Source organism: Acipenser ruthenus, chromosome 7 (genome assembly GCF_902713425.1).
Source record: "Acipenser ruthenus chromosome 7, fAciRut3.2 maternal haplotype, whole genome shotgun sequence".
Lineage (NCBI taxonomy): Eukaryota > Metazoa > Chordata > Actinopteri > Acipenseriformes > Acipenseridae > Acipenser > Acipenser ruthenus.
In genome coordinates this window covers 46,264,531-46,288,822 of record NC_081195.1, presented here as the reverse complement: position 1 = coordinate 46,288,822, position 24,292 = coordinate 46,264,531, and the positions used below count along the sequence as shown (strand labels likewise).

The 24,292-nt window shown below is 36.7% G+C and overlaps 1 protein-coding gene and 2 long non-coding RNA genes across 6 annotated transcripts in view; 1 reads left to right on the top strand and 2 right to left on the bottom strand.

Moving 5' to 3' along the window:
- Positions 1–68: 68 nt before the first annotated feature.
- LOC131737526 (uncharacterized) lies at positions 69–17,650 on the bottom strand. The gene is made up of 3 exons (XR_009329168.1): positions 17,361–17,650; positions 15,017–15,135; positions 69–898 (listed from the first exon to the last, which is right to left on the bottom strand). It is a non-coding gene; the product is annotated as an uncharacterized LOC131737526 (long non-coding RNA).
- LOC117415746 (leucine-rich repeat-containing protein 17-like) overlaps positions 14,948–24,292 on the top strand; it is a 17,116-nt gene continuing 7,771 nt past the window's right edge. Inside the window, exons 1-2 of one of the 4 annotated variants that reach the window (XM_034026477.3) lie at positions 14,948–15,076; positions 19,303–20,163. In XM_034026477.3, the coding sequence (XP_033882368.1) occupies positions 19,401–20,163 (763 nt within the window). In that variant the 5' untranslated portion in view covers positions 14,948–15,076; positions 19,303–19,400. Of the gene's footprint in view, positions 15,167–17,274; positions 17,342–19,302; positions 20,164–24,292 lie in introns of those variants that run through there. The other 3 variants (XM_034026478.3, XM_059027143.1, XM_059027144.1) reach the window with 3 other exon arrangements.
- Positions 22,765–24,292, bottom strand: part of LOC131737527 (uncharacterized) — a 22,341-nt gene continuing 20,813 nt past the window's right edge. Inside the window, exon 4 of the long non-coding RNA XR_009329169.1 lies at positions 22,765–22,848. This is a non-coding gene — a long non-coding RNA (uncharacterized LOC131737527). The remainder of the gene's footprint in view (positions 22,849–24,292) is intronic.

Genomic DNA, 24,292 nt, shown 5'->3' with positions numbered 1-24,292 from the left:
TATATATATATATATATATATATATATATATATATATATGTTTTTTTTTACATACAGTTACAGTTGGGTTTTTACTGGAGCAATCTAGGTAAAGTACCTTGCTCAAGGGTACAGCAGCAGTGTCCCCCAACTGGGATTGGACCCACAACCTTTCGGTCAAGAGTCCAGAGCCCTAACCACTACTCCACTCTGCTGCAAGAGTCCAGAGCCCTAACCACTACTCCACACTGCTGCAAGAGTCCAGAGCCCTAACCACTACTCCACACTGCTGCAAGAGTCCAGAGCCCTAACCACTGCGCCACACTGCTGCAAGAGTCCAGAGCCCTAACCACTACTCCACACTGCTGCCCTTATATTGGCCTGCCCCTTCAGCATGACATCCAGACATGTTCCTAGCACTGGAAAAGGTGTATTGGGCTATCCCTCCAGACATTCCAACTGTGGTCCAACTGAGGCCAGAGTTGCAATGACTTGACTCAGTTACTCCACTCACAATTTCCGGTGACTCGACTCGACTCAAGTCATTGTCATCATATGAGGAAGATGTCACTGCGCAAGAGGCAGACGTCGCTGGCGCTCCCCCTGCTGGTTGCTCCGTTCCCCCTACCTACTGCTCCACTCTCCCTGAGATCCAAGATATCGCTGCGCCGGTCTACAGCCATGCGCCTCTGCCTGCCAATCCTTGCTCCCGGTCACCGGCCTGCGCTACAGTCGCCCAGGGCAAGCCGTCCGGGTCCCTTCTTGCTGGTGCATGGTCCCTTCCTGAGTGCGCCGGAGGAAGGACCGACCCACCCTCAAGCCAGCCAGTGGAAGAGGGCGAAGATTAAAAAGATGGGACTTGAGGGTGGGTGGTCTTATAAGGGTGGAGGGAGGTGGCCGTCGAATGGTCGGTGTAGTCCTGGGGGGGAAAAAAGGACATTTACCAGAAGTTCACAGCTGAAAAGCCTTCATTGGTTCATTTGTTAATTCTTTTATTAGTAATGATCCCCTGCACCTGGCTATCATTGTCAATTAGAGCCAGGTGCAGGGTATTTAAAGAAAGCAGCCAGTCTGTTTGGGGCTGCTGAAGAGTGAAGAGCCCGTTTGAGAGTTGTGTTCAACTGAAAAGAAAGAAAAGGTAGTGTTAATGCTAGTGTGGTTTATTTGTGAAACCTGTGTGATTTATTTTGTTATTTGTCAGGTAAACGGCTTAGCCGACCTGTGTGTTAGTCAGGGTCCTGGTCAAAATTTAGTTTGTGCTCAATAGAGCTAGGTGTTTATTTTGTTTTTGTTTGTTTATTAAAAATAGCGCATCAGCACTTCAAAAATCAATTTCTGTCCTGGGTCCGTACTTTTAAAGGGGCAATGAACCAAAAAAAAAATATATATATATATAGGGCAGCAGTGTGGAGTAGTGGTTAGGGCTCTGGACTCTTGACCGGAGGGTCATGGGTTCAATGCCTGGTTGGGGACACTGCTGCTGTACCCTTGAGCAAGGTACTTTATCTAGATTGCTCCAGTACAAACCCAACTGTATAAATGGGTAATTGTATGTAAAAATAATGTGATATCTTGTAACAATTGTATGTCGCCCTGGATAAGGGCATCTGCTAAGAAATAAATAATAATAATTATATATATATATATATATATATATATATATATATATATATATATATAGATATATATATATATATATATATTTTTTTTTACCAGGTCATGTAACTGTTCAAAGTGAAACAGGAAACATTATTATAGGTATGTCTCTGTGTATTATACTGTCATTGAATCCTCATGCTCATTTGTTCCTGGGAAAAAAAGTCCTGTATTACTTGAACCTTATCGCCATTGACCACCAGATAGCAATTACATTTAACAGTCTACATTTTTTTAAGGCATGAGCCAAAATGACCGCTTTTAAAAATGTCTACTGTAAATAAATATGCAGCTGTATGTTCTGACAGATAAATAAAGTCAAAATAACATGCAGACTCAGCACTTTAATAGCTGCTATTACTTACAACCCTTTGGCAGCTAACACACAAAATGAGTGGGAGTAATGAGCTCGGCAATCTCAATTGCTGGCCCAGTTGATCATATTTATGATGGATGTTGGGCCCCTTGAGGCAGTCTAGGGCAGTGGAATGAGACCATGATACCTATGAGAATGAGACCATGATATATATTATTATTATTTTTTAATTTTTTTAAGTAAATTCTAACACTAAATCAAAAATTGTGCAGGCGAGGTTTTTGGACCAATTTTACCACAGCTGCATTTGACTCCCTTTAGACAAACCTCATCTGGCATGTGTCTCTGTAAAGTTTAGCTACATTTAGTTTAACTAAAGAATTGCTTAGGTTTAACAAAGATGAAGTCAAATATCCAACATACTGTATGTGGATGAACATTATCTGTGTTGCATTTGTTTCAACATCCTACAAGCATGCACAAAATGATTGTATACCTGTTGTTAAAAATAGACAATGTGACTAATAAAAAGGTAATTGTACAGTACGTGGAATCAGTTTAGGTTTCTTCACCAGTAATTTATTTTTTAATTTATTTGCAGATGGCTGTCTCAAAGCTTCCACAAATGAAGGAGATATGGATGTTTACATCAGCCAGTTTGGAACTGCAGAGCTTTATAGTCAGCAAGGTGAAATTCAGCTGAACTGTCATAGAAAATCTCGACTTGTTAAAAGCAGAGATCAATGTTGGGTTTCAGAGCCAGCAGGTTTCATGTTCTGTAATCCTTTTTTTTTGCTTGTCTGTCTTCATCATATGCATTGCTGTTTCTTTCATCTCACAGGTGCTATATCAGTCAGGGTTCCAGCCTCAATCAAAGCTGATGTCCAGTTATCAGGTGCTGCTGTAATATCAGCCCAGAAATCCCCTTACAGGAGGATGATACCTTTTCTGAAGATGGTCACACACCTGTTACTGGTCAGTTCATGTTTTAGTTTTCACACGAAAGCTCATACTTTTTTTTTTAACTAGTAACACATAATTAGGGCTTCTGTTTTTTTTATTAATTTCATTTTTCAGTGCTTATTTTGAGCTATTTTCAAGTTTGATGTAGATGTCCCAAAGTCATTTTTTTTTTTTTCAGGGCTTTTGCTTTCTATATCCTGTATGCAATTATTGTTTTCAGTTACTTTTTTTTTTTTTTTTTCTGTCACAATCTGTATAGTAACTCGGCAGCATACTTGTACCTTCTTTCCTTTGCTGTCTTCCACAGTGAAATCCTTATGGTCACGGGCATATTCTCCTGGGGTTTGTGTGTGTCTAGGCATTTGTTTACATTTTGCAATTCTGTTTTAAATCCCACGAGCATGTACTGTAAATCCTCCCAATGTAACTGTAATATAGCTTTACATCCTGCAAGCAAGAACAGTCCTCAGTTTCTAATTGGAATCTCGTTTTAAATCTCACAAGTACAAGTGTGTACAGTTCTCTCTGTCTACGGAGTCTCCAATATTCAGAACAAAACCATGCTAGATACAAGTCAGGAAGGAGGGACATTTCCTAACTGCACTGGGAAAGTTTTTCTTTTCTGTATTTTTTTTTTATTTTTTCTTTGGAAAATGAGTGAAGTCAAAGTCAATTAGGTAACCATTTCCAGTGTTTTTCCAGTGTTTATTGGATATGCCCCGATTTTATTTTTTTGTATCGGGTGTTTTATCAGTGTTTATCCGTTAAAACCGAAAACCAGAAGCCCTACACATAATACGTCCTACACAAAAAAAAACATTGGATGTGTTTCTTGTCAAATTTCGACTACATAAATGTTCTGGATGACAGAATTTAAGAACTAAAAACTGTTTAATAAATTTAGCTCCTTCCATATACATAGCTAACCTTGTAGTTTTAATGCAGGGTGTACAAACTTGTATGAATGTACCAATCAATTGAGGGTGTATATTTCTAAATAACATTTTGTTGCCTGTGGAGTTGAAGGTTGTTTGTATCCATGAATTGGGTTGTTTTCGGATCTTCACTCAGCCATGAAGCTGTGAATCCAGATGACTGAGTGTGTAACCAGGGTGAGCAAACTAAGAAACCAACTACTGGAGATCACAGTGTGTAAAAACCAGGATCCTAGTGCTTAGCACATTTTCTACCCGCAATAACTTTACAGAGGGTGTGTTAGGAGAGTGATCCTGCAGTGGGACCGCCCTTTTCAGTGGGAGCACCGCTGAAGCCAACTGTGTGGCAAATTCTATTTATTTTCTAGCTGTGTTTTTCCCCACTGAGTTTTATTTTGCATTATTTTGTATGTCCTTCTGCAGTACTGTCGGTAATACCATTGATGTTACCCTAGTGGCAGCTACTTGCAATAACATGGTGTCACCCACAATCCATGTGTCTCTCTCTCTGTCTTTCACCGTGGATTCCCAAACCCCTATTACATGGACGAATGAAGAATTGTGGTAAGATGCATATAGCCTATTACTGGTAGTATATCTGCATACCACTAGAACTTGGAACTGCATGCATCTACTGCACCCAGTCTACGTTGGTCCTTGAATCAAATTAGTTGAGGTTCCTTAATAGATCAGACCATGTCTTGTCTTACCATAAACAACTTGTTCTTTTGTAGAATAGTAAATGGTATTGGCAAATGGAGTTTGATTTATTTCCAGTAACCAGGGTTTGAACTTAAACCTTGGTTTCAGAAGGAAATAGAAAAACACTTGTTTTTCTCCATATCAACAACAAAGCTTCTGATTTATGGAAAAGCCCATGTAAAGGAAAAAAGGTACATTTGAAAGGTATTTTCCCACCAAAGGTGATTATTTCTGTTTGGTCTGATTTTATTTTAAATGTTTTACATAATGTTTAATAGTTTCCTTTTTCTAGCTCATTTGAAAGGAAAAGCTGATGGAAACAACTGGATCAAGGCCCAGGCTGAAGAGCCAAAACTGGCTTGAATCACTCAAGATTGGGAAGGTTTAGTGTTTCATTAGCTAAACCATGTAGAAGAATGTTGTCATTGAAAACTGCAGTCTTTTAGAGATACAAAATAGGGTATTAAAAATATGGTAAAGTATTTTTTAATAATTAGAAAGTAGTCCTAAAATCCACATTTTTGTAATGCTCTGATGGAAATTAACTTGAGTCCAACTGTATTTTAAAGTGATGTTGAACTATGTTTGCCAATTCACAGGGGGGTCCTCATTACTGTATTCCCAGCATTGAACCCTGGCTGTTACTTTCAGAGTAGCTTGTCTAGGGAAGGCAAGTCATACTGTATGATTATCAGAAAACTACAATATAATCTATATCATCTATTCTAGTGATATCTGTTTTAGCTGTGAGGAGCATTCCTTAACTCTTCAGACTGTACAGTACTATGGAGAGAGGAGAGAGTTACAGCCAATTCTGTCCTTCTGTTCTGTGTTTGATATTGCCAAGAGATTGCAAAAGATACTGCAAATAGTTTTGAAACTCACTCACATTTATGCATTTGGTTTATTTATATATTGTACAAATTATATATATATATATATATATATATATATATATATATATATATATATATATATATATATATACACACATATTTCTACCAGCTTTGCCAGATTCTTGAAGTTTTGGAAACCAGTTACAATTTCAGTCTTCAGCTAATACTTTTCCCAAACCTTAAATGCACCATTTGACTAATTACATTCATGGTAGATTACCCGATGCATAAGACAAACAGCGTGCTTCCCAACATTTGATCTCATGATGCACGCATACATACTTTTGGACATCCAGCAATGTTGAGTGAGGTGAGTGTCTGGCAGTAAGGCTAAGGCTAAGCTTTAATCGTATTATCTGTCAGTGAAAGGCAATGAGAGATGTCAAGGTGTTCCAGATCCCTAGACTTTTGGCACAATTTCTGAAAGAATAAAAAAATAAATTGCTGTAGAAAACTGGTGGTCAAATTAACATCAATACTGCCTGTTGCAGTTGGTTCTACCTAAGCAGGCACCTTTTAAACCCCCATCCCTCCATCATTTCTCTAAAATAATCAAAACAAGATAAAATATCTATACAGTTAACCTCTAGGGTTTTTTGAATGTCATTCTTTCCTTACCTCAAGTATTTTTAATAGTGTGCAAGTACAGTAGGAGGTGAAGTCAATTAAGTATTAAAATTAAGACCTCCACTAATATCCAGTCGTAAATTTATTTTACCGAAACTATAGCCTACAAAACCAAGAGGGAATGAAAATATCAACACCCAAAGGCAGTGCACACTTTAGCACAGTTTTGAAAATGTTTTCAACAGAAAATTAAAATTGAAGGGCTTTTTATTATTAAAAAAAAAATCTATATGAAAGGTGTTAGACTGTGCAGGCGGTACCTCGGAATGGGCCAAAACTCAAGCAATGCAAGGTTGGGGGGGGGGGGGGATTCTGTTGGAGATGTGATTCATTAAACTTAGGTCCTGTCAAACAACTCATCAATTCCACAACCTTGATGCCCTAAACAACTTAGTTCTTGAATAAACTACACATGGAAATCAACTCCCTAGTGGTTATTTTGTCAAGCTTTGGAATCACAGGTGTCTATCTTTTGGTCAGTGTCATAACAGTCAAATATGTGTCTGTGATAGTGTTGGCACTTTCTTAAATTAAGTTAAATCTAATTGTTGGGTTAAATTACAATGCACCTGTTTTTTATTAGATGTAATTATACCCTTGTAACGGTTAAGCCAAGTACCACGTGCATGCTCATACATATGCACATGTGACAGACCAGGATGGAAATAAAAAAAAAAAAAAGAATAATAATATGCACTGCTCTAGAAATATGTTAAAATTGTGACATACTAAGTTAAGTATCATGGACAGACAGGTTCCTTAATATAGACTCAGATTTGTACACTCTCAATAACTTGGGAAACAAATGTCCTTTCCATTGGAGGCGTGGTTCTCTATATTATTATTTTATTTCTTAGCAGACGCCCTTATCCAGTGCGACTTACAATTGTTACAAGATATTACATTATTTTTACATACAATTACATTATTTTTTATATACAATTACCCATTTATACAGTTGGGTTTTTACTGGAGCAATCTATGTAAAGTACCTTGCTCAAGGGTACAGCAGCAGTGTCCCCCATCTGGGATTGAACCCACGACCCCCCGGTCAAGAGTCCAGAGCCCCTAACCACTACTCCACACTGTAGATACACGTTAAAATTTAAGTGTGACATGAGTATGTATGGTTACTTTCAAATTATTCCCATCACACGAGTGATGCATTCCTTGAGGTGGATAATAATAGGCGTCTGACTTAAAGCAGTTTTTGCCAAGTTGGAGAGCTCTTGCTTAACTGCAGCTATATATTAAGTTGTTTTCTGTTTATTTTGTGCAACCACAAAGACCATACTGCAAAAAAAAAAAAAAAAAAAAAAAAAATGTTGGACACGTCCATACTAGTTTACCCTCCCTTCCACAAACAGACTGGCTGGGCTGAAAATAAGAATCCAAGAAATAAATAAAAAAGGAAAATTCCTGTTACAGTAACTTAAGTGTTTTTTGCTGTGTTTGTACTTTTAGTAATGTAGAGGCTCAACACGTTAACACATGATCTGTCATACGTGGAATGCATGTTCTCTAGCTACAGTCCATGCTGATCCACAATAAAATAACAATAAAAAAGGTTAACTGTGATACAATTGTAAGCATTAGCATCCACATCAAATATCACCAAAAAGAAAGGGTCATCAAGAGGGTAACCAGGGTGAACTGATTCAAAACATCTGCAGTGGTTAATTAGGAGGCTGTGTGGTCCAGTGGTTATTTTTATTATTATTGTTATTAAAACCATTACAGCAATTAGTTTAAATATCACATATAATTTGTGTAAAAACACAATAAATGCTAAAGTATATACAAGTAACAATGTACCTATCTGAACAAGGCTTTCCGATCAGGTCAGTATTGAAAGGAAAAATGGCGCTGAGATCTGTGATCGCAGTCCTTTTGTGCCCTCGGGGGTGGGCCATGACGGCAGCTTTGGTATACAATATTCAGGATTTGGGTCTTTAGGAGGTAAACACCCATTCAGTAATGGTTACATTTCATACTTGAAAGGGAACCTTTATATATTTTTGATATTCATATGAGCAAGCACGTCAATTAGCAGATTCATGACAAGCTTCAGATTATTATTATTATTATTATTTGTTTATTTAGCAGACACCTTTATCCAAGGTGACTTACAGAGACTAGGGTGTGTGAACAATGCATCAGCTGCAGAATCAATTACAATTATGTCTCACCCGAAAGACGGAGCACAAGGAGTTTAAGTGAATTGCTCAGGGTCACACAATGAGTCAGTGGCTGAGGTGGGATTTGAACCAGGGACCTCCTGGTTACAAGCCCTTTTCTTTAACACAGCCTCCTATAGATTATAGACAATAGATGAGTAAGGAGGCTGCCTCTTACCTTCAAAGTTGATATGTAGCTCTTTAAAAGTTTAAAAAGTGTGCTTTCATTAAAGTATCTTCCTTAAACTATTGTATGTGTACCAAATCACCATGTCTACATTATGAACTGTCTTCCAAAGTATATTTAAGTATCTTCAAAGAACTGTATAAAGAACCCATAGCATATTATCACATTCTCTCAAAACCTGCCTAGGTAACAACCAAACTGGAACAACACTGTACAGTATAAATAGCCATACTATAGTACACTATTATATACCGTAAGTCAGGTTGTTTTTGTTTTCAATCAAACTCATTTGTATTTTGTGCATGTTACAGTTTGTAAAGATGATTAAAAAAAATAAATAAACTGGGCCTTTTTTCAGCTATTGTGTCGTGGCTTGTCTGTTCAGACAAGCAATGGAGAAACATTAGTAGACAATTTCTGAAACTCTGAAATTAAACACAGACTACAATAATTTGTTAATTGTAGAAATAAATTGTATATTGCAAAGCATTTCATAATTCTGTAAGCAACAACATTTATAAAAAGTCCAGTTAAATTCAGTACTATTCCTGTTATATTCAAAGCTTCCAAACTGTCTTGCTCAATTTAGCTTTTTAAATGACTAAAAGAGGACGTATTTGATTGAGAGTCAAGTTACAAAACCTAATAAAATATGCCTGAATGTTTACTTCTATTATTATTCATTTTCAGTCTCACTGTTTCCACATCCTGGACACCTGTGGTTCACATAACAAAGCTCCATATGGAAAACATACAATGCAGTTTGGTGGTTTAATCCCTAACTCAACTAATTAGCTAAATTCCAGACGATGGAAACAGACTAAATACATTATATTTTATTTTATACTACTTATTTTTTTATTATTATTTTTACTTATTTTTATCACTGTTTTTTAAAGTAATCATAAATGACTTTTTTAAGTACTTCACTGTATGTAATTGTATCATCTTATCTTCTACTATTTCTCCAAATTGTTTTGTATGTTATTGATTTTTGTTGTTTTTATCTGTAAAGCGCTTTGAGGCGATTTATCGTGGAAGATGCTATATCAGAAATATAGATTCATTGGTTTGTAAAAATGTATAAGCTATTATTATTAATGACAGAATGGAAAAAGGCACTTCAATTGTGCTGCTTAAAGTTCAAGTTATTGAATCTCTGACTACCTCCACTTGCACATTGATTAATTGGTACACTCTTTTTTTAAAAAAAGAAGTTGTGGCTAAGTTGTTGTTTTTTCCACCACTGCCTAATCCAAAGCTACATGCTCTGGAAATGTAATTATTATGATTTATCGTTTAAGTTTCCAAAGGAGGAACAACAGTGTACTGGATATACTCTATACATCTGTATTTTAAACAGTGAAGGAAGCATGCTACTTGAATGCTTTATTCTTTTACCTAAATAATATGTAATAAATCTAATAACTTTATATAGCACCTTTCATAGTGGACCACCATCACAAAGCACTTTACAGAGGTAGACTGTGAACTGTGCATTATATGCAGAGTCACTTACAATAGGACATTGATTTAACATCTCATCCGCAGGATGGAACACAAAGAGGTTAAATGACTTGCTCAGGGTCACACAGTGAATCAGTCAGTGGCAGAGGTGGGATTTGAACCGGTGACCTTCTGGTTACAAGCCCTGGACTATAACCACTGGACCACACTGCCTCCTACAAATACATATACATGTTAGCTCAGTAGGGAGAATCTATAGATTTTTATGAAACGTTATAACCTGATATAGTTATTACAATTATAATAGACTTTGCTGTTAGCCCATCCTTTGATGTTTAATGAGGATCTGTTTATGGACTATTAGACTGAGGCCCTCTTACAATGTATGTGCATGTGGAGGACCACTGTTCTATTGCTATCTTTCATAACTTGTTTTGAGAAATAGGTATTCCTTTAGATACAGTTTGATAAAATCTAGGAATAAGTTCTGAAAACTTAAAAACTTATTTTGTTACAAGTATAATTTTTAGCCCATTTCTCTCCAACATATATTGTCAATACATACATAAATAAAAAACTGACTATCAAGCACAGTATCTAATTTAAAAATAGTTTGGTTATAAGAATGAACTGTCTGCTGGCAGAACAGTAACTGACACAATTTTCCAAAACCAGAATGTTGCTATACTACTGAAGTAAACAGTAACATATGTTATGCAGACAAGCTCTGTTAGTCATTGTGCCGACTTATGCAAATACAAATTAAGAGCTTCAAAAATCTGTTTTAATAAAAATGTGTTTTTCGTGTCTGACTTAAATGAAGAACCATTTTTTTACTTTCTGTATATATGGCCATAAATACAATACAGTAATTTAAGATCTGACTGCCAGTAGTGAAATGCTGTTTTTCATTTGTCTCCAATAAAGGGTTATAACCTGCTGTATTTGCAAGAAACACAACACTTTAACATTGCTCTATCTTCTTGCACGTTTTTTTTTTTTATTATCAAAGTTTGTTTCTTTTTAGGACTGTAACAAGTACTAAAATAAACACAATTACATTCTTTAATAGCGTGTGTTTTTTTATAAGGAGGCTGAAGCTGCTGAACTACTTTATTTCAATCCATGTCAGCACCAGAAATAATAAGAAGAAAGTTTACAAACGAGAGGAGGCCATTCAGCCCATCTTGCTTGTTTGGTTGTTAGTAGCTTATTGATCCCAGAATATCATCAAGCAGCTTCTTGAAGGATCCCAGGGTGTCAGCTTCAACAACATTACTGAGGAGTTGGTTCCAGACTCCCACAATTCTCTGTGTAAAAAAGTTCCTCCTATTTTCTGTTCTGAATGCCCCTTTATCTAATCTCCATTTGTGACCCCTGGTCCTGGTTTCTTTTTTCAGGTCAAAAAAGTATCTCTGTATCACTGTATCAGTCAGACTTACACCAAAATAATTTTCTTCATTGGGCTTTTTTTTGCAGAAAAATAGTTAATTCATGAACTTACTGTCAAAACACCTTATCAAAAACATTTTTTTAGGAACCACAGATTGCAAACCATAAAACAAAACTTCAAAAATGAGAATCGTCTTACTCTTTAAAGTACTGTAAGTGACAGGCAGAAGGAAATGACATGTTTAGATGCTTCCTGTTTTTTATTTTTGTAAACTTGGCGTGTTGTTCGGGGGGCATGAACGAGGACTCTTCCCCCCTATTTCCTTCCTACCAATAACATCTGCTAAACTCCTATTTAAACCCCAAGCTATGCACTTACTCTCTGTCTTGCGTTTTTTTTTTACACCATCCTCCCCTCCTCCCCCATTAAACTTTGCTCTTCTGCAACTGCCGCTCCACCTCTGCAACAGTCTCCACTCTGGGGGTAAGTGAAGCTCACTTCCCAACCTTTGAAGCCCAGCCGCTGCTGGCTTTGTCCTCCTCCAGGAAGGTTCTCAGCCAGAGAAGGGGGACCCCTGGCCAAATCTATCTAACTCTGTCGTCTTCCCATTTTCTCACCTCTAGGTTACCCTTGGAGTCAGATCGGTTCGATCTCACCTCTGCGAGGGCGGCTCTCTGCGAGCCAAGGGAAATTCCTTACTCATCTCTAAGTCACAAAGCACATATATCCCATTATCAATTCCTGAGGTTTCTTTCTTCCTGCAGCTCTCGCTCGGGTCCAGTGAATGTTAGGTGTATGAGGATCGACAAACAGAACCTTCCTCTACTTGCAACTTAGTAGTTTTTTTTTTTTTCATAACCGGTAGTGCTCATAGTCTTCATTTAATAAATGTTCACAGAAATCAGAATTAATGCTAGTATCTTCAGACACTATAATTATATTGATGTTATTGGCCACCTGAAATGCAAAGGATTCCCGTAGTTAGTTCCTTTTTGGCTGTCTCCACACAGAAATTAATATTTATGCAGAAGTGTACTGAGTTCAGAGTCATTAAGGGGGAGGACAATTTCTATAAAGTAACTTATCTCATTTATACTAATAACATTTGAAAATCAATCAAAACCTTTATTTATCCAGATGAGTCAATTGAGAACAAATTCTCATTTACAATGACGACCTGACAACAGAGCTAGTAGATCTGTGAATTGAACACATACAAAGAAATGCCTATGTGTAAAGATAGCTGTTCCAATTGATAGATTTTGTTACGTGGAATTTATGAGAAATCAATTCCCCTGCAACTTAGATGAGAACACAATGCTTTATTTCACCACTATAACAAATGGATTTTGATTACCACTGACCCATTATGGAACCTAACCAGAAACCTACGGATCGAAGGCTCCACATCCCATTCCAATGTAGTGAGAAATTCAACATTTGGGGATTCTCAGTACAGGCCTTCACACACTAAGCCATGGCTGCTAATGATTAACAAACAGCTGGGATCCTAATTACAAGTGGGAATGCAATAACATACATTACATTTAAGTTGTGCTAGAGATGTAAAGGCTTACACAACAGGTTTCTATATTATATTTAAACAGAAACATTATCATGTAGAATGGAGTGCCACATACAATATCACTGACAATAATGAAAATGAGTTGCTCAAGGAAAATTCTTATTTAAATAAATAAAGTACTATATGATATTGCCACTAAAAAAATATGTTCCACTAACCACAATGTAACAATCTGAAAAACTTCTACATTCCACTGGTTTTCAGCTGTAGGAATAAGACACTGTAGTGACTAACATTGAATTCCACAACCCCCTCCCCCATCACCCCGAGACTGATGGGTGTAGTATTCCCTATAGCAGATTTAATCACAAAAAACACCCCTGGTTTAGACAGCTAAGAAACTGGAATGTGAACTTCTGACTTCCTGGACACATGGCAAAAAGTTTGAACCTCTTCAGCTTTCATTGCAAACAGGGATGGATGCAAAGACAGAAAACTGTGTTTCTAACTATGGTACTGAACCAGTTCTAGTCTATATTCTGTATTCTATATTTTGTTGATGCAATGACAGAGCATTCAAATGAGGCCAATTTAGATTCTTAAATAAACAGCTTTTATTTTCTTTGAACTTCTGTTCTTAATGTTTTGGCTCTTGACATATGTACGATACATTAAACTATATTTAATAAATAGGGTAACTTTCTTTTCTGTTATACCTTTCTTTTTTAATTATGGTAAAACAAATGATAAACCTAAGTTTCTTGTTTGTTTCTCCAAGTTATCTCTATCTGTTGTATCCCTGTTTTGAAGGCATTGCATATGTGTTTGCTCTTTAAGATCTACTCAGAGGAGGTTAGTCTGAAACATGAAGGCAACCTTTGCTGTGTCTTCAACATCAATCAGGTGAAAATGTTAATGAGGCCGCACCCTGGATGCTTGGCTGACAGCTTGCAGTGATGCTGGTGTGGAAACTCGGCGCAAAGCATAGCATCATACTCACTTAAGAGGGCTGTCTGATTGCCCCTGTTTCTGCCCATTTAACACCACTTTACATTAGAATTAGTGATCAAAAGTGATAAAAACTGGGCCCAAAGTGTAAAGGTATTACTTAATGGGTCACATTTTATAGACTGCATACTGTATGTATAGTAATGCTTCAGTTTTGCAAATGTTTTCAAGTTTCTTTATGTTGTACCTGCTATATTTTTTAATTCACATTTATGCTGACAAGAAATATACCTACAGCTATTTAAATCAACTTGATTGCTTGTTAGACTCCAAGTGGGTGTGTGCAGTTCAGAAGTTACACCAAGTTTATATTTAAGCACATATTGTGACACTACTCAATCACTATTGGTTTACAACTAAAGCTAATAATTGTTGTCATCTACTTCTTTTTTTCATGAATTATAAAGAAATTATGGTTGAGCTTTGGCAACCCCTGAATGGTTTGTTGTAAATACAGCACTGGAAGGCATTATGCATAATCTATTTTCTAAAAGCCTTTTCTGAATATGAAAGCTTATGTATATATATATATATATATATATATATATATATATATATATATATATATATATATATATATATATATATATATATATATATATAGGTGGTGTTTATTTTTTTAAAACAATACAACAAACACTGTTTTACATTTCAACACTACCTTACAGTTCACTTTCATATATAAAAGGGCCTTGTTCACCAAGCTTTACGTTGTGTTTTTTTTTTAAGTCTGTTTTGATTAATTAAAACGTCTCTAATGGAACTCTAATGGAATATGGCCCACCAAATGTGCCCATTAAAAACGTTATGAGTTTTCATCATGGCAAACCTAGCTAAAAACATACAGATTTGAATCTGACTCATGCAGCAGTTTAAACATAAACTTTCCTCCTAGGTTGACAAAGGCGAGAATACCTTCATGTTTTAAAACCACTGGTCCTGAAGCCTGTTTATCATTCTTGAAGGCTTGAACGTCTTGGTACATGACATTACCCTGGAGCCAATCCAAAGCCCTTATAGTAGACTGCCTTCCTGCCAAATCTTGTGCTGCTGTAATTTAAAACCATCTGCCTCCCCCCCCCCCCCCCCTGCTCCACAGACTGCCACAAGAGTGAGCTGCAGCCAGTGCAAGCTGAAGGAGAACGTCTCTCATGACCAAACAAAGAGCAGGGAAGAGGGACCAACCTTAGTGCAGCCAGAAAGGTCCAAGTAGATGAGTTTGTGGCAGCCTTTCCCTGTGGCCAGGTACTGTAACACTTTATCTGTGAACTTCCTGCAGTAGGCTAGGCTGAGGTAGGCAACACCTTCAACAAGAGAAAATAATAGATGTTTAAGGTAGGATGTTCAGGTCTAACACGTTTGAAGTCTATGGTTTTCAAAAGCTGCAGACATGAGCAGAAATTAATCTACTGTATTTTTGGTAATGCTTTGTACAGGGAAGAGAGGATGGTACAAGTATAGCATACTGTAAATCTCAGAAAAAAATGCATATTTGTATTCCTTTCAATAACTTTGCAACTGGATTTTGCATGGAATTGTGTTTTAAGCTTATAGGCAGAATATCAAAGAAAGCAGGCAGTTTATTTTGTTTAGTTTTTTTGCTGAAGATACTACTTCTTGAAGTTTTTACAAGCAGCAGTTTGAAATGAGGGTTGACAGAGAACAGGACCCTTCTGTATCAAAGGATCAAGGAAACCGCTTCAGATTAGACAGGCAATTAATTAACTGGAAGAGAGAGCTGTATCTGGTCTCTGAAGTGTTTAAAGTTGTTATGCACACCATGCATAACAACTTATTTTCCAGTATTTCTTTTCCACTGTCCATGTTTCTTTTTTTATGTTCCAATAAATAAGGATACAAAAAAAATCAAAATAATTCCTGGAGTCAGTGGAAAGTTTTTTTTTTTCTTACAGTCGCAAATGCCTGTAATTAATGCAGACTCTGTAAGCAAGGGTGTTCTTCTACAGAAACTGAGCAGAGCTGCAGAGCAATGTAAGCACAGTGTAACATTATTTAAAAAATAATCCGAGACACTGCTTATTAAAATCAGCTTGCTGGTGTTAGGTAAGAGCTTATTTTAAGTCCAACCATGATAAAATTAAATAAGAAGTTGCTTTTTCTTTTTGGTTTGTTAACTCCTTTCCTAACCAATTAAGTTTAGTATGTATTCTAAAGCTGCTATGCCTCCTAGTGGTAGATGCTGGTAGGTGAACTGAATTTAGCACAGTTGGGAAATCTATATTATGAGACGGTCACACAGTTATTAATGGCTTTAACCCTTATAAGAATGTTCTAGCAAATCACTGGATAGCCACCAATGCTTTAATTAAATAAATCCAATGAGCTGCTGACAGGAATTAGGTGTGGTAAAGCAAAGGTAGAGTACATAGCTAAGTGTGAGTCATTGGGAGTTTATTCACTTGTATGTAAAGCAAACAATGCTCCAAAAAGTCTGATAGCCCCAGGGACGAAACTAATCAGTTCAGTGAGGTCTATTCAGATGATCTAAACTGTGCCAGATCTAAATACTGTCATTGGTTAAATATTAAATTAGGATTAAACCTGTCATTTTACTTACTTTTAAAGACAAAATAAATTTGAAATTATTTAAACACAAGCAGCATTTAGATCTGCCACGGTTTAGATCAATTCAATAAATCCCAGTGTGTCTCACAGGGAAAACACAAACAAGATTAGTATGTAATTGTGTCATTTTCTGTAAGATAACAAATGAATCAGTTACCTGTCAGTAAACTTTCATATAAGGACACATTTTGGTTTAATCAGGGGGAAAAAATGAACTGACAGTAAATGGGAAATTACTGTTAAAAAGAAAGAAAACACAATGATCACATTTTGTTGCTGTGCATTAATACTTCGACAGCATTGTGAGAGTCCCATTAGTCACGTTTGTGTAAGACAAGTTGAGGTACAGGAGTGGGGGGGGCAGCCCTCCAAAATCAGTCTCATGATTTCATCCTGAGGTCAAGAGAAATATTATAAGTTTAAACCAGGGATTAAAACTGGTAAGTAATGTGACAGTCCTGCATTGTTATTTAAACCTTCAATAATTTAAAATGATGTTAACCTTTTCAGTTACCAAATAAAACCAAGGATTGTTATTACATCCCTGTGGCAAAGTGCCCCGCCCCTGTGTGCATTTGTGTGTTCTGTGTATGTATGTATGCGTGCGTATGTTAATGTTGGTGTATAGATTGGTACACGGGATATAAACGGGTCTGTGTTTCACGTGTGTTTAAAGTGTATAATTATATTTAGGCACGGGATTGCACATCACGCACGTGCATTTAAAATATAATATGTGAACACGGGGTTTCACGTAATGAATTCACGTGCTGGGATTCAAGTGAATAATTAATTAGTAATTGAATCCCAGCACAATAGTATATATAGACGCACATTTTATTCAGTCAGGGTTAGGTGTTCGGTGAGTGGAGAACGGGATTGGAGACGGAGGTAAAGAGAATAATAATAAGAAGAATAATAATAGTTAAGTGTTTTCACTCACCGTGTTTGTTCGTCTGTCTGTTGTGCACTGTCTAGTCCGTTTTGTTTGTCTATTTATTTTGGCCTCAAGTGCCGTGTGCTGTGTTTTGTTGTTTCAAACCTTTTATTTTCTGTTTTGTTATTAAATGCTGAGCGAAAGCATTCGCTCAGCTTCACCAAACCACAAATCTCTGTCTGTGTATTTCCTGCATCTGGTCTGACGCCACCCACTCTGGCCGTCTTTGTGACAATCCCTTAGAAGTGGTACGCGCTCAGCAGCATGTAATACACATTTTGTCCGGTACTGTTTTATTCTAAGACACATCTAGATAAATATAATTAAAGAGTGTATGGCGCGATAAGGTTGCACAAACTCCCTTAAATTATATTTCCAATTTGTTTTCCCTTGAAGTGTTTCTTGAATTTTAAACGTGTTGCAATGTAATTTATTTAAGTCACTACCATAGATATGGATAATTAAACTTAATTCCTATTGTGTTTTATGCAACTTTGCAAAGGCTTCTAGATCTGCTGCCCAAGTCTTTTCCTGTAAAATGCACTGGAGCATGCCAAGGATGTGTTCAAGGCCAGATCGCATTGCATTATGAATATCCCTCACTGCATCCATTTGGTAGAATACATTTACCAGCTGGAGTAAAGTAACTTTCTTCTTAAGTAACAGGAATAGTGTTTAATCTGTTTCAAGTGCAGCCCATGTGTCATACATATGGAGCAGTCTGCTTGTTCTAGCTTTTCATTTTTGCCATGTACAAATTAGTCATTTAGCAGATGCTTTTATCCAAAGCTACTTGCAGAGACTATGGGGTGAACTATGCATCACAACTGCTGCTGCAGAGTCACTTACAATAGGACCTCAGGTTTACATCTCATTTATCATAATAATTGGTATTTGTATTGCAGAATTTACTTGCACACTCTGAAAAATTTAGGTCCTGCAAATTTCTGCATTCACCTAAAAGACACAAGACACAAAAATCCATGTTATCCTTCCACCTGAGCTATCCAAAATGGCTTTGCTGGTATAGATGGTAGTACTCAGGAGTGGAATTACAAAATGTTATACATTAATAATCACCCCCAAGACACCAGCCTCTGGAATGTGAACCTTCTTGAATTAGACCTAATTTTCAATAATATTTAATGAACATGTCCCCTTTACTCCAATTTTGTGTGTTTAGTTCAAAAGCAACAAGATTTTTGGAACTGTAATAAAAGGTTTGTCTGGTGCAGGGGGCACATTTCTCAAATGGCATATGTTAATAGTATATCTTATGACAGTGATAACTGCAGTCAGATTATATGTTATAGGTATATGTAATCAGATGTTTGTAACAATGTTTTGGTTTGTGGTTTCAGATTAAATGTCCTAAACTAGGAAATCATGTCTATTAATTGTAAATCTTAACAATTTGTTACATGTATTTTACTATGTTATACAGAACTATAAAATAAGTCATATACAGTAGGTGGGTTCCTATACATGTTTGCTGCTCAATTAACTGATACACAGGATCAGCCTGTGTTCTGACAAACAGAGGCACTCATTTTTAATATTTAATTAATAGTTTTGAGTTGTGTTTTTTTTTTTTTTTTTTTTTTTTTTTTTTAAAAAGTAACACAGAGAGGAAGGTGAAGGGCGAATTTTGGTACAGACATTGAAGATAGCCAGATGCTGTACCTATATTGGCTTTATAGCTGCTCATAGTTAATTTTCACATACTGGCTTCAACAGCGCCCCTTTTGGAGAATTTATTTTTTCCTTTCCTCATGGCTTGGGCTGTGCCAGTACCAAAATCAGCATGTTCCATCAGCAAAGAAAGAGTATTAAACTGAATGGAAGATTCTCTGATGTGGTTTATCCCACATCAGAGAATTTATACTAATGTTTATACTAATGTTCTGCATTAGTATTTGTTCTAAACATAACTGTTTCTTCTTTACAGGGAGTGCAGCTGCATCTCATCATTTAAGACGTCGCATTTCAGAGGGATTCCTTTGCCATTCCATCTGTCACAATTAACCGAAGCAGCTGGATATCAGGATGCAAGTGGTTACTGTGTTACTGATCCTGTTCTTCTGCAGGTCTGCTGAATTCAGGAGGGCAAAAAATGGTGGGTTGAAAAGCAGAGTGAACATGGCAGTGCCCAGGGCCCTTAGGAGGAGTACGGTCAAGCGGTTTGCTGCAGCTGAGTGCAAAGAGTATTCTGAGCTCAATGAAAAATACCTGGACTGCCAAGACAGAAAGCTGACTCGGGTTTCAACTCACTGGCCTGAGGACATTCTCCACATGTTGCTGGCGAGAAACAGGATCCAAAGGCTGGAGGATGATATGTTTGCAAGGTTTAAACATTTAAAAAGCTTGGATCTGCAGCAGAATGACATCTCTGTGATTGAAGAGCGTGCCTTTGCAGGTTTAAATAAATTGACAACGCTGTTGCTTCAACATAACCGGCTGCAGGTGGTTACTGAGGAGGTGTTTATCTTCCTACCTCAACTAAGGTATATGCGCATCTATGAGAACCCTTGGGATTGTAGCTGTGAGCTGGACGGCCTGGTCAGAAAACTCCAAGTCCCAAGCAATCGGAACCTAGGAAACTATGCAAAATGTGTCTGGCCCAAAAATCTAAAAGATCAAAAATTAAAGAAGATAAAGCCAGAGTTGTTATGCCCAGAGTTGGAAGGGATAGATCCAAATCAGCCACAAAATCAGGTTATTGGCCCTGCTTTTGTCATCAAAGAGGTTGATTCCACAATCTGCCAAACCTACATGTTCCCCAACATTCTACTAGACTGCCACAACAAAGGTTTGTCTATATTATGTTTATACTTTACATTGATTTTTTTGTTACAATTTATTTTCACAATACCAGTACATACTATAAGTATTTTGCTCTGAAATTATAACACTTCAATCTTTGATGTACAGCTTTTTTCAATGGCCTTGTAGCAGAGCAGAGGCTCTGCACGTGTGTGTGTGTGTGTGGGGGTGAGTTTGGTGGCTGGCGGCCATCTTGGTGAATGAACAGCCTGAAATCAAGATGGCCACCGTTTGCACAGCCACATGGTTTTGATAATTTAATTGTTTGAGTGAATGTGTCGTTGGAGAGTGAAGAGAGAGAGAAAGAGAGCAAGGGCACAAGAGAGAGGACAAGAAGAAAGAAAGTGGCGGGGATAGCCAAAGCTTGGGTGCTGTTTTGTTTTGTTTATTTTATTTTTTATTTTTCACCTGTAGATTAGTGCTGGTCAGTTGGGGGCACTATCCCACTTCTTACACCACATATTGTATAACCCCCAGGTCAAGGCTGGTCTGCGCCCTTGAAATAGTAGACCCAGACAAGGAAACTGCAGGATGGATACACATTAAGATGAAATGCATTCAAGCTTAACCGATTAGATACACTTGCTTTGCCTCTTGATACTCTAAGGTCATTCTAATATACTATCAGGGCACACTGATAATGCAGCTTGTTTATACAGATGGTGTGAACGTTTTTCTTTGAAACAAGATTGTTAAGAAGTCTTTAAGGGAGTTAAACATTTATTCAAATCTGACCCAGGTCAAAGTGACTGAAAATAAATTTCTACTCTGGCACAAAATCAGAACCAAAGTTATATGAATCAACTAATCGGACACATTTGGTGCTTAGTTAAAAGATACTGACAATGACGTATGATTAGATTTGCAGGATACTGCGTATGTAGGGAATTAATGCAGAAGAAGATCAATCCAGTACCATTTGTATCATTGTTGATCATGATTGTTTGATGAAACTTAATGGTTTTACAATTATTTGTGTGGCTATAGTGTCAACTTAGCTATCATGGTCTGCAAGAGTTAACCATGCTAACTCAACTTTGACCATCTTAATAGTTTAAAGTTAAATTATGGTGAAATCATGCTACAGTGTAATATGCTTTAAACATGATACAAATATCTGTGTAAGGTGTATTATTTCTATTGCTCAATATACAAACCGCATACAGTATATTGTAATAAATGACAAAAAAATGAACTTAAAGAGTAAATATTCAATGTGTTTTGTATTCCTCTAATAAATGCTAAATATGCCTAATAGTTGTTTATGGCCCTACGCTTCAATGGTCTTAACAAGAAGTTACTTTTTAGAGAGAATTATCACACATGATTTAATGTTTGACCACTTCGAGGTCAATATGAGTCTTGTATGACGGTAATACCGTTCTTAACATAAAGTAGTCTGGCATCAATAAAATAATGTCTCTGCCCGTTCCGGTGCTTCAAGGTTTTAACACATTTTAAAGTGTAAGTAGAGGTAACTATTGTCATTGCCTCTATGTTGTATATAACATTTCTTTACAGACACATGTTATATTGTCAAGGGTATTATCAGACTGGAAAATATATTTTCTGCCTTTTTTTTTTTTTTTTTTTTTTTTTTTTAAAGTAAGTTAGTTATCCAAACTTAAGTGGACACATATAATAGTTACCAGATACACAGGCACTAGTGATGCTTCGCAGATAATAAACTTTTTCAACATGTGATATTAATTTATATGATACTCAATTTAGTGATGGGACTGAATAGCTATATATATATAATATATATATATATATATATACTATAATGCCAGCATTGTTCGTCTCATTTCTGATATTGTAATTTATATTACTGATTGCCACTGTGGCAAACTTATGTTTCAACTTTCCAGGGAACCACTGCAACCATTGCACAGATTGAAGACTAGGTCAAATTGCTAAATATCTTTAGTTTTTGTAAATCTTAAAAAAAAGTTTAGGTTAGGTTGTTAGCTATCAACTTTTCTATGTAAGTGAGGTACTGTTGGCGTAAGTTAGAAATATCTGAACGTTCAGTGAAAGAGAGAAATGTAATGCTTATTTTGCTCTACACTACTGTAACATGACAAAGAAAACTATTTTCATCATGTGGCGGGGTGGCCCTGCCCCTGTGTGTATTTTGTGTGTTATGTTGGGTGTGGTGTATTAATGTTCGTGTATATGTATTGGTGCATGGGGTATATATATTGGGGCTGTGTAGCACGAGTGATTTAAATTATATGGTTGTATTTAGGCACGAGGATTGCACAATCACTTCACGTGCAGATAAAATGTGTATTAATATGTGAACACGGGGAGTGCATAGATTAGTTCACGTGCTGGGATTCAAGTGAATAATTCATTAGTAATTGAATCCTGGCACAACAGTATATATTGATGCACGAAGAACTGTGTTTGGGAGTGGAGAATGGGAGAGAGAAGGAGAAAATAATTAAAAACTAAAAAGCAAAAAGCAAAAACAAATGCTACTCGTGCGGGAGGACTTGCACGATACTTGTTTGCTTTGGCCACCGCGCCGTTTGTTTTGTTCAACCTTTTTATTTTCTGTTTAATAATAAACACGCATTCAGCACATTTCATTCACATTTCACCCTCAGTATTGTGTGTTCTTCAGGGTCTGACGTCACCACCAGCCAGCCTGTCCACACATTACCTATAAAACAAAATTGCAAATCATAAATGTCAGCAGGCAACATCTCAAGGCTCAAAAATGTTAATATGAAGACACTTACAAAGATTGATGTCAAATTGCTAAATATCTTTTGTTTTTGTAATTCTAAAAAAAAAAGTTTGCTGGAAAGTGTACTCACTATTTTGGGTAATTTGCCAAGCTTTTAGTAAAAAATCTAAAGTCCTTGACACTGGAACTTTATTTTCTGTTTAAAGTGGATCAGTGTAATGGTACAATAGTATTATTTAGTCTGAAAAAAATAATCTAAAGGTCCTGGACATAACAGATTTTGATGCTTTGACCAAAGCTTTCTGCTCTGCTGTGTCAGCATGTGGTATAAAACCTGAAGCCTGGACTGAAACAATACATAATGCCAACAGCAACATCTGGAGAACTTCATTACCATATTACATATATCAAAGTATATCCAAAGTATATATCTATTTTTCTTACCAAAAGCATTCAAGCTGAAACCCTTCTACACATTACAAAACCTTTCCCATTATAGCTGTCAGTTTAGCAGATAGATTAGAAAACATAACAAGAAATGAAGAGCCAAAGAGTGAGTGTTGTTTCTGCCCACTTCTTCAGTACTGAAGATAATTGTACTATTTTTGTGAGCTAATTTTTTTTTTTTTAGTCAAACAGCAGTTCAAATTCACCAAATTAAAACATGCTGCAATTCTGGTACTGTACATTGCCATTTGGTCCTGAATGAAGAATGGAAGTTATGTGTTATACTGTATGCCATTCAACTGGTAAAGTACTTCAGCTAACTTCTTGCCCATGGGGCGACTGACAGACCAGTCGATACAGCAGCTGCTTTTATAGATGTGTTACGGGCAAACCCCGAAACTGGGCAATTCGTGGATTGCCTGGATGATCTGCAAATTGTCCAGGCAAAGTCACAAATTAATAACAAAGATCTTTCATTCTGGGTTTTGCCCGGGCAGATCTAGGAGTGCCCAACAATGCCCGGTCAAAGACGAAATTAATCTCAAAGATCTTTAATTTTATGTTTTCAGGGGACAGAGACAGAGCTACGATTGAAGAGTTTGTTTGACCCGCCTACCTGAGTAGTATCATTCACTCACTCACCCATCTAATTTATAAAAACTACACAGGAAGTCCAGTTTCAGAAAATAGGCATATACCGGTATTTAAAAATGTATTTTTATTGACAACATGACTATATAAAATATTTAATGACATATATAAGACAAATTTATTTTAAACATATTATTAAAATTTATATATGTATTACGTACTTAACTTACACTCTCAGAGCCACAGCCCCGAGCACCTGAAGCGCTGCTGGTGCTGCCGGAGCAGATGTCCTCGAGGCAGATCTGGGACTGGCTGGTGGACCTCGATGGGGACATGAAGAGGGACCTCCCAGTGGTGATTAACGTCTTGTGGGCTCGAG